Raw genomic sequence first — 11,906 nt, forward strand, 5'->3', positions numbered from 1 at the left:
ATTTACAAAATATCTTCATGGAACATGATCTTTACTTAATATCCTAATGATTTTTAGCATAAAAAAAAAATAATAATTTTGACCCATACAATGTATTGTTGGTTATTGCTACAAATATACCCCAGCGACTTAAGACTGCTTTTGTGCTCCAGGGTCACATATATATGATGTTGTTGTTGCTCGGTTGGAAAACATCGCACCAGACGCTCCTAAATTTGTTCTGGGGGATTTTAATGGTTGTTCTATAGCGCATGTACAGCCTCATTTTCATCAGTATATTTCTTGTCCCACTAGAGGAGAAAGGGTACTTGATTTGTGTTTTGGAAATATTAAGAATGCATATAAGGGGTACTCAAAACCACCCTTGGGTGATTCAGACCACAATGTGATGCATTTGGTTCCTCTTTATAAACAGCGGCTTAAAACCAGCAAGCCTGAGCTGAGAACCATTCAGATGTGGAACGAGGACTGTCTTAGGGGATGTTTTGATTGTGCATGTCTTTATAGATACTAGTGAGGATTTAAATGAGCTAAATAATGTGGTGACAGATTATATACATGTTTGTGTGGCTAATGTCATAAAAACAAAATGTATTAAAAGGTATCCAAATGACAAGCCGTGGATAAATGGGGAATTAAAAGCAGCTTTGAAGAAGAAAACGCAAGCTTTTCAGACAGGTGATAGAGCACAGGTTAAAGTAGTGCAAAAAGAAATTAGGCAAATAATTATTAGGTGTAAACATAATTACAAGCAAAAAGATGAGGGATAATTTAAGGCAGGCATGGCAGGGAGTGTAATATGTTTTTTGGTAGATTTGAAACATCAGATTTTAAAACTGAACTGAATTTGATTAGACCGCAAATGAATGTAGGGCAGGAAGTCATTATAACATCTGAAGAAGTTTGTAGGACCTTTAAAAGTGTTAATACAAGGAAGGCAGCGGGTCCTGATAGAATAACTGCTAGGGTATCACTTTCGTGACATCACAGTTGTGATTTTACATCTGTGGCAGTGATTCTGTTCTTGTGAGAGGGATGTTTTTTGATGCTGGTTGTATTTATTTGTAATGTGTTGTAACCTGTTGATGTTTGTATTTCTTAATTATTTTGTTGTTGATCACTGAAGAGTTGCCACAGATACAAAAATAATTCCGAAAGGACAATAAACTAAACTAACTAACATAAGTGACACGTTTAATTAAATGTGAAATTTTGAAGTAGAAAGACAGAAATGGTATTTTCTTGTACAACACTTTCAATAATCTTTTAATTAATATATATATATATATACAGTGGGTACGGAAAGTATTCAGACCCCCTTAAATTTTTCACTCTTTGTTATATTGCAGCCATTTGCTAAAATCATTTAAGTTAATTTTTTTTCCTCATTAATGTACACACAGCACCCCATATATATGCTCCCATGATGCACTGGGACTGGCGCTCATGAGCGGATGGTGACTCAGCAGATTAAAGCGCTGGAAGTTTTCCAGACGCGCTCCTGACGTCCAAAAACACGCGACGCTTTCAGAAAGCCTTTTCCTGAGAGATGTGTGTGCGTTTGCTGCGCCTGACCCAGAGTTTGGACGCCTTATAAACACACAATTTATCCTCGACACTTACAGCATCCGCCTGTGTTATATACAAGCATCTTCAGAGAAGAGCACTCATGAGGCATAATGTTCAGCCAATATCTTAATAACCCTCGCTCTAAATTACAGCCACACACACACACACACACACACACACGCACACACACACACACGAACAAGGTCAGTGCTGGCACTTCCCAGTTTTCTTGTATAAAATATGAAGGATAACAAGAATAATTAATATTTATAAATAAATATATTAGTTTGAATGTATATTTTATTTTTATATTTTCAGTTTTAATTTTTCTTTACCATACTGTATCTATATCGCATAAAATTGTAATAATCAAAAAACACAATTTACATTAACTTTAACGGCCTCTGTTATTTATATACTATTATAGTATTTAATAATATTTTGAATTTATATTTTAAAATAAATATATATATTTTAATGAATTAAAAAATATATTTTCATTTTAGGTTGTTTTATTAGTTTTATGTGCATTTGTAATTTTTCTTTATTGCATAAAATTTGAAAATCAAAAAAGAAAATTTACATTTACTTTAATTTGCTTCCCATCCTCCCTCCACCTCGTCATTATTATATTTTATTTTATTTAATTTTATTATTTCTAATAGTCATTTTAAGGCGTCTCTCTAGTGATGTGAAGGTGTCTCGGATCTGATGAGCGTCTCTTCTTCTCTTTCTCTCCTCAGCTGGTGTTGTTCTCCGGGAAGCTGAACACGATCGCGAGTATCGTCACTATTTTCTTCCTGCTGGTTTACGCCGCTGTGGATCTGGCCTGTCTGGCGCTGGAGTGGGCGTCTGCTCCCAACTTTAGGTGACTGTTATATTCCTCAAATATTAGCGTCCAGTCCAAACCCTGATCTGCTTTCTGTGCGTCTTCATCCGTATTGACTGAAGGTCAGAGGTCAAGGTTAAACGGTACTGCTGTTCTCCACGGCTGATTGGCTGAGAGTGTGGTGGAGGCGGGGCTTGTGTCAGTTGTTTGTTTGTTGTGTCTGCAGAGGCGCATTAGATTAAAAGCCATTTAGTGTTCACATCCCCAGAGACACGCCGTGATTAGCATAGTTAATTTAGCCGAACCACTCCAGAGTTTATCGGCGACATGGGAGTGCACTGTGTGTGTGTGTGTGTGTGAGAGTGTGTGTGTGAGTGTGTGTGTGTGTGACTGTGTGTGTGAGTGTGTGTGTGTGTGTGTGTGTGTGTTTACGTCACTCTTCTTTGAGTGCAAGATTGCCCTCATAGGTTCCCAAAATCTGATCAAACTTTCCTTTGTTGATGTCCTTGAAGGTAAAAATATTTCATAAAGTAAATAGTTTTTTAAAGGTGACTTTTAGGGGTTAGAGCTGACTTTTTAATAAGTATAGGTCCCCATGAAAATAATTTTATTTTTCCCAAATTCAGTTTCATTTTTTATCTGTTTACATTTTTCTGGATTGTGTTTTAATGGTTAGATTCAATTGTAGTAATCAAAAACATGTCTAATTAATTAATATCATGAAACCTGTGCAATTGAATGACAATTTGTTAAAAGATTAACAAAAATTAAATTTTAGGGCCCTATCAAATCTTTTTTTTTGTTTTTTGTTTAAACCAAATTCAGTTTTATTTCTTATTTATTTTTCTGAATTCTGTTTTAATATTTAAATTAAATTGTATTATTTTGATTAATACAATTTAATTTAACTATTAGCATGTCTAATTAATTGAAATCATGAAACTTATACAATTTAAAATCAATGTATTGTAAGAACAACAAATATTACATGTATAATAAATATTATACAAATTTATTTTATTTTATTTTTAAGTTTAAATTTTTCTGGGTTCTGGATTTTTTATATTATTTTTTGTTTTCCAATAACAAAAATGACTTTTTTTAAGGTCCTATGAAATCAGTTTAATTTTTCCCAAATTCTATTTTCCATTTCAATTTTTTCTGGATTATGTTTTAATAAAAATCTTAACAAAAATAAATAAATTTTATAAATAAATTATACATTTTATGAATAAATTAAATTTTTTACCAAATTAAATTTTATTTTATTTGACTAAATTTTATGGATTCCATTTTAATGAATAAATGTAATTTTAGTAAAAAAAAAAAAATCTGTGTAATGAATTGAAATTATGAAACTTACATTAAATGGTTAAAAAAAAAAAATCCAGAATTTTAAAAATATTTTTAGGGCCCTATAAAATCTTTTTTTTTTTTTTGGAGCATCTCTGACAAACTCGTTTGTGCTCATTTAGATGAGCTGCTTCTGCATTAATTGACCTGTAGGATATTAATGAATACAGGCAAGAATACATTCATCATACAGATGAGTATCAGTGCAATACTGTGAGAAAATGAATCTGGTCTACATCTGGTTTTGTGAAGGTTTTTGTGTCTGGATTTCGTCTGTTCCCGGTTTGACGTGATCCAGACTTCCAGATCTGCTAAGAATATCAGTTGTTTGATGATAAAATGATCCCGATGTGTTTCTAATCCATGCATATGCTGATATGGAAACATTGCGGTTTGTTGTCGGAGGATGAAGGCTGATCTTTGGCTCCAGCGGTTTGGAGTCAGGCTGGATTTCAGATGATGTGGTTTGAGTTTTGGCAGACGCAGAGGATTCTCAGTCCAAGAGATTTGTGTGTCCAGAATTAATGAGATGAAACTTTGGAGAAAAAATGAGAGTGAGCGAAAGAAAACAAACCGATGGACGCTCATCAATCAAAATTAAGAGAAAAGAAAAGTGAAGTGAGAGAAAACAGCAGTCGTGAGCAGCTTTTCTCCGTTTTACCACTTGTTTATGAAACAGTTGTGCTTTTAGTCATTTGACAATCAGCATAAAGTCTGGTCCACATTAAATAATAAATTAAGTAGCAAACTGACTAAAACCGTTTTTTTTGTGTTTTTTTTTGTGTTCTGTTTAGGGGTGAGAAAATCTTCAATTGCTAATGCCAAGTACGTTTTGGGCAAAAAATGCAGTATAAACAGCTGAATTTATTAAATGCAATGCATTAATGTCACTCAAATATTACTGAAAGTTTATTGCACTTAATAGAAAAGTTATGTGAACTCAGCTAAATGTATTTTTGCACAGGATTAATATGCAAAAGATTTAAGTTAATTTGATCTTTCTAATTTTACTAAATTCAAGTGACACAAAGTATTTAAGCAGAGTTTATTGTGTAATTTGAATATTTAGAAATATTGAAATGAAACGAAATCAATCAAGTAAAAAGTTCACGTCAAACACATAACTATTGTTTTTTAAACTTAAATGATTTTGGGGAAAATGCTTGCTTTAAATCACTTGAGTTTGCAGAAAAAACTAAATATTAACGGAAATTTACTAAACGAAATTTCACTCGAATGTTACAAAAAGTTCATTGTATTTATAAAAAAAGATTTCTGAGGAGAATACATTTTTGTGTTTTTGCATGTTAATATGCAAAAATTAATATGAAGTTGATTCGATGCTTTTAATTTTAATGTCATTAAATTCAAGTTACAAAATGCATTTGAGTAGAGTTTATAGAGTAATTTCAGAAGAAGTTTTTTTTTAGACTTGAATGAAATAAATTCACATAAACTCATAAATATTTTTTTTAAACGTAAATGATTTGAAGAAAATATTTTACTCTAAACCATTTGACATAATTTGTTGGTTTTTGCAGTGTATGGAACAGCTGTATGGAAGACCCAGAAAAATTAGCAATTAGAATAATCTACAGAAATTCTAAAAAACTTGAATAAATTAGTAGAAATAAGAATAATATCGCTAAATTGTTCATGCTGATTGCTGATTTGTAGACATAAGTTTTGGAGGAAAAAAAAATATTAACACTGTAAATTGTGAAATTTACTAAATGAATCAATTTATTTTCGCTCAAATGTAACAAGTTCATTGCATTTAATAGAAACTCAAACTGAATTAGTTACAGCATGTTTTCCTTTGGACTGAATAAGGAGAATAAATGTTAAACTAAATGTTATTTAATGTGTTTTTGCACAGGATTAATACGCAAGAGATTTAATTTCATGCGATGTTTCTAATTTTAATTAACTTAAATACACAGAGCATTTGAGTAGATTTTATAGTGTAATTTCAAAATATTGATTTATTTTTAGACTAAAATGAAAGAAGTTGATAGTACTTTTTTTAGAGAAATAAACTCTAGAGAGAAGCATTTTGCTAAATATATGCACCATATAACATATTCACTGTTCTTCAATGTTGCATTTTTGTTTGAAGAAATACGTCACGATTTTATGACAGTCACCGTTTAAATGTTTATATTTAAGAAAACTAATTGGAGTAGAAATATTATTATGTAACTGTAACTTTATAATGATAAAAACTTCATTGAGTGTAATTTAAGTGTTTGTATACAAATCAGCTAATTTTAACCTTCAATATTATAGTAATGTAGTACCAACTCATGTATATTTTACAGCATTAGTTTTTTTTCCCTTGAGAAAATGTGGCATGCACTGTACCTGATATATAGCCAAAATAATCGATATTGAATCGAATCAAATTCGTAATAGAAACAAATCGCTAGCTTGTGAATGAGAATCGAATCGAATCGTGAAATTTGTGTAAAAACCCTGCCCTAATAATATCAGCTAATTTTAACCTTCAATATTATAGTAATGTAGTACCAACTCGTGTATATTTTACAGCATTAGTTTTTTTTTCCTTGAGAAAATGTGGCATGCACTGTACCTGATATATAGCCAAAATAATCGATATTGAATCGAATCAAATTCGTAATAGAAACAAATCGCTAGCTTGTGAATGAGAATCGAATCGAATCGTGAAATTTGTGTAAAAACCCTGCCCTAATAATAACGCTTCCTCCAGTGAAAAAGTGTTCTGGTCTGATCACTGGAGGAAGAGTTATTATGGATTATGGATTCTATGGTATTTTAGTTAAAAACGTCTTAATGCTGGGTTAGTTTCAGCTTTTGTCTTCTCCAGATGTTAACTGATGGACTGGAGTGCTGTGGATTACTTGTGGATTATTGTGATGTTTTTATCAGCTGTTTGGACTCTCATTCTGACGGCACCCATTCACTGCAGAGCATCCATTGCTGAGACACTGATGCAATGCTACATTTCTCCAAATCTGACGAAGAAACAAACTCATCCTAATCTTTGAAGGCCTGTGGATGAGCACATTTACAGCACAATCAGTCACATTCGTACACCTTTGTTTTTTTTTTATTTTTTACTTTCCCATTAAAACGCACTGCAAGCTCTCATATGGGCAGCCTGACGGATGCGGTGCTTTCGCCTGGAAAAGTTAGTCAATTTGATGAGTTTCATGTGTGACGCTGATGGTCTGTTATATTATAGCCTCATGTCAGAAAACGAGCTGCTCGTCACGCTGTTAATTGGTTGATTGAAATAAGGAAAGCAATTAAACTGATTAATGGCCCCTTCAACTGATTCTACTGTCCTTTAATCAGATGCTGATTGAAACGCCAGAGTTTCTACACCTCCGTGTGTGTGTGTGTGTGTGTCACACGGTCATTTTGGCAGCGGGAAGTTTGCTTTTTGCTGACATGAGCAGGGTGACATCACTTGGATGAGAGCAGATCTGCTGGCTTTTAACATAATTGCTGCTGCTGCTCCGAGCGGCGCTGGAGGAGAGGAGGAGGAGGAGGAGGAGGAGGAAGAAAGATGGAAGTGAAAGAGAAGAAAGACACGAACAGTCTGGAACAGACGCCAGTGAAACGGCAGATAAATGAAAAGAAAAGAGGAAATGAAAGGGGGAGTGTGAAAGAGACTGAGGGGGAAAACTGGAATGAGATTCTGAATGTGGAAAGCAGACGTGTGTGTGTGAGTGAGTGTGTGTGTCAAGTCAAGTCACCTTTATTCATATAGCGCTTTTAACAATACAGATTGTGTCAAAGCAGCTTTACAGTATCAAATAGGAAAATAGTGTGTCAATAATGCAGAAGGACAATCCTCAACTAAGCAAGCCAGAGGCGACAGCGGCAAGGAACCAAAACTCCATCGGTGACAGAATGGAGAAAAAACCTTGGGAGAAACCAGGCTCAGTCGGGGGGCCAGTTCTCCTCTGACCAGACAAAACCAGCAGCTCAATTTCAGGCTGCAGCAAAGTCACATTGTGCAGAGGAATCATCTGGTTCCTGTGGTCTTGTCCCGGTGGTCGTCTGAGACAAGGTCTTTACAGGGGATCTGTATCTGGGGCTCATCTAGTTGTCCTGGTCTCCGCTGACATTCAGGGATGTCGAGGTCATCTCTAGGTGCTGATCCACCATCATGTCTGGATACAGACTGGATCTGGTGGCTACGGTGACCTCGGAATAAGAAAGAAAAAGACTAATATTAGCGTAGATGCCATTCTTCTAGCGATGTAGCAAGTACATCGGGTGTTATGGGAAGTGTTCCCGGTTCCGGTTGAGCATTACAATAATCTAACCTTGAGGTCATAAACGCATGGATTAACATTTCTGCATTTGACATTGAGAGAATAGGTCGTAATTTAGATATATTTTTGAGATGGAAAAATGCAGTTTTACAAATGCTAGAAACGTGGCTTTCTAATGAAAGATTGCTATCAAATAGCACACCTAGGTTCCTAACTGATGACGAGGAATTGACAGAGCAGCCATCAAGTCTTAGAGAGTGTTCTAGGTTATTATATGCAGAGTTTTTAGGTCCTATAATTAACACCTCTGTTTTTTCAGAATTTAGCAGTAAGAAATTACTCATCATCCAGTTTTTTATATCGACTATGCATTCCGCTAGTTTTTTCAAATTGGTATGTTTCGCCGGGCCGCGAAGAAATATATAGCTAAGTATCATCAGTATAACAGTGAAAGCTAACACCGTGTTTCCTGATGATATCTCCCAAGGGTAACATGTAAAGCGTGAAGAGTAATGGCCCTAGTACTGAGCCTTGAGGTACTCCATACTGCACTTGTGATCGATATGATACCTCTTCATTCACTGCTACGAATTGATGGCGGTCAGATAAGTATGATTTGAACCATGCTAATGCACTTCCACTAATGCCAACAAAGTTTTCTAGTCTATTCAAAAGAATGTTGTGGTCAATATTGTTGAACGCAGCGCTAAGATCCAGTAGCACTAATAGAGAGATACAACCACAATCAGATGATAAGAGCAGGTCATTTGTAACTCTGAGAGCAGTCTCAGTACTATGATACAGTCTAAATCCTGACTGGAAATCCTCACAAATACCATTTTTCTCATTTTCATAATTGTGAGGATACTACCTTTTCTAGTATCTTGGACAGAAAAGGGAGATTCGAGATCGGTCTGTAATTAACTAGATATTTGGGGTCAAGTTGTGGTTTTTTAATGAGAGGCTTAATAACAGCCAGTTTGAAAGTTTTGGGGACATATCCTATTTTTATTTTATTTATTGTAAACGTTATTTCTAAGTGAAGCAACGTTTGCTGAAATATCCACAAGATACAGTATAAGAGTGCACGGTCATCTGTCGATCATTTGCGCCTCAAAGGGGCATTGTAAAACGCTTAAAGTTGCTTAATGCGTTAAGAGAGTTATTTTTAAAGACCAAACTCAGTAAACATTATTAATAAATTATAATATGTAATGGTTTTCTATGGGTAGAACACTTAACGCGTTAAACGCATTGCGTCCTTATTATGAGCTCATTTGCTTGTCTGTACATTGAATGCTTTCATATTAATGATGTGTTTTCTGAATTTGGTCTTTTAAAAACACTGCCTTAACGCATTAAGCCACGTTAAGTGTTGTCCGTACGGTAGGCTATTCTATGGGAGGAAAATGCTTAACTCGGAATTAAACGCATTGCATTCTTTTTATGGGCTCATCTTCTTGTGTGTACATAGTATGAATTACTAATAATGTATATAATGAATTTGGTCTTTTAAAAACACTCTCAATTAACGCATTAAGCCAGGTTAAGCATTTTAGAATGTTCCTGTCAAGGTTGCGTTTGTTACTATAGCAACAGTAGACTCACTATGCATTGTGTTTTAAAAATCAAACAATCATTGTTCAAAGAACCACTTTTATGTCGAGATCATGAGAAAATTTAATCGTGATAACGAGAAAACAACTTTTATGTCGAGATCATGAGAAAATTAAGTCGTGATAACGAGAAAACAACTTTTGTTATGTCGAGAACACGAGAAAATTAAGTAAAAAATTAAATGCTTAAGTATTCATTTTAACTTTTAATTTTTACATTTAATTTTAAGTATATTAAGTATTCAAATTAAGTGTTAAAATGTGATTTTAAAATCAATACTTAAGTATTAAGTGTATATTTTAACACTTAATTTTAAGTATTGATTTTAAAATGACATTTTAACACTTAATTTTAATAATGTACAAAAAATAAAATGTAAAAATTAAGTGTTAAAATGAATATATATAATACCCATGACTAGAACATTAATTATATAGGATCCCATATTTATCAATATTGTACAGTCAAACAGTCTAATACATAAACATTCACAAAATATGGGATCCTATATAATTCATGTTCTAGTCATGGGTATATTGTAGTGTGATTGAACATTGGCTAATGAATGATGACGTAAATAGAATGAATGATTTAAAAAGTGGGTGGAGGGATTGAACTGTTCAACACACTGAAGAAGGCCTTGAGCTGAAACGTTTGTGTTTTGACATTGGTGATGAATGTAAAGCAAACATTAAAAAGAAGATTTTTTTTTTTTTTTTTGTGCGGATCATGGTCTCATATGCTAAAAACGTACACCCAAGTACATTACAGTAATGAGAATTTGAGAGCAAAATGTGTTTAATTGTCATGAAAATATTTTAAATGATAACAAAATGCAAGAAAATCATTAAATAGTCCTCTTTTTATGTATATCGTTAGTGATTTCTTGAGGTTTTGAGGTGAACTGTGAGCAATCTCTCGTCTGTACCCTGTTGTTTGGATGCGCAGCTTCATTTAGCGCTGACCTCCAGAAGAGCCATTAAACACACACACACACACACACACACACACACACACACAGACCTCCAGAAGAGAGAAATCCATTAAATACAACGTCCTAATTGCAGTTATAATGACTCTCTCACAAACACACTAATTGTTATTTACACACACACACACACACACTCACAACTGAACTGTGACCCGTTTCCTCCTCAAGCGACTTCTCTAAACGACTCGAGCTGCTAATGAAGCTCAAACCTGAAAGACAGAGACAGGAGATGCTTTTAGAGTTTCTGCCGTCTGTCTGTGTGTGTTTGACGCTGATGTAATTACACATCAAACACACACACTCACACACACACACACGCACACACACACACACACGTTATTTCACATTACAAAGAATAGTTGTTTGGGGGGGGGGGTGTGAGTGTGTGTGTGTGAAAGTGTGTGTGTGTGTTGTGGTGTGTGTGTGTGTGTGTGTGTGTGTGTGTGTGTGTGTGTGTATTTGTATTATCAGTACTAGCAGCAGCTCTTTATTCCTGTAACTAGATAATGACTCGGGAGCAAAAGTTATATTTTATAAATATTATAAAATATAATGAAATAAAGTAAAATTTGTATTCATATTTTCTATCTATAAAATGTTATTTAATATTTTTATTTAAAATATATATATTTATATATCATATTAAATAATTCGATAATCATAATAATTTAATTATATAAATATTTTCACTAACATGTTGTGTATATATATTTACAAAACCTGTAATATTCCTTTAGTGTGTGTGCATTTATTGATGTAAGATTGAATGTTTGTATTTTCAGTCTGAGTTCTGGCTGCTTTCTACTGTAACTAGATAATGACTCTGGAGGAGCTGGTAAAAAGAGAAAGTGTTTACATCAGTTTTTCGACTGGTTTTTCCTCTTTTCGTCTCGTTGCTTGCTTGAATCCAGCAGCGTTTGTGAGCTGCATCGTGAGAGATGTGAAGAGCTGCAGAAGCAGAAGCAGTTTCTACATGCATTCATTGAGTAATTTCAGCTGCGTTAGACTATAATGGGCAAATTATACATCAATAATGGTTCAGTTCCGCTAATTAGTGCATTTAGCACATCTGTGACGCTCAGCCAGTGATTTTCAGTGTTGTACAGCAGTCACTCAGCAAATCATCTCTGATGTCTCTGTCTGATCATGTGATCAATGCTGCTATCACCAAAACCTTATAATGGCATAAGAGTCATTTTATATCACTATATATATATATATATATATGTGTGTGTGTGTGTGTGTGTGTGTGTGTATATATATGTATGTATAATTTTTT

General features: G+C 34.0%; 1 protein-coding gene across 1 annotated transcript in view; it reads left to right on the forward strand.

The window, feature by feature from the left end:
* Window positions 1–11,906, forward strand: part of LOC107729591 (solute carrier family 12 member 9-like) — a 61,905-nt gene that overhangs the window by 44,191 nt on the left and 5,808 nt on the right. Inside the window, exon 12 of the mRNA XM_016540171.1 lies at window positions 2,313–2,437. Within this exon, the coding sequence (XP_016395657.1) occupies window positions 2,313–2,437 (125 nt within the window). The remainder of the gene's footprint in view (window positions 1–2,312; window positions 2,438–11,906) is intronic.

This window comes from Sinocyclocheilus rhinocerous, unplaced genomic scaffold (genome assembly GCF_001515625.1).
Source record: "Sinocyclocheilus rhinocerous isolate Xijiao unplaced genomic scaffold, SAMN03320098_v1.1 scaffold1719, whole genome shotgun sequence".
Lineage (NCBI taxonomy): Eukaryota > Metazoa > Chordata > Actinopteri > Cypriniformes > Cyprinidae > Sinocyclocheilus > Sinocyclocheilus rhinocerous.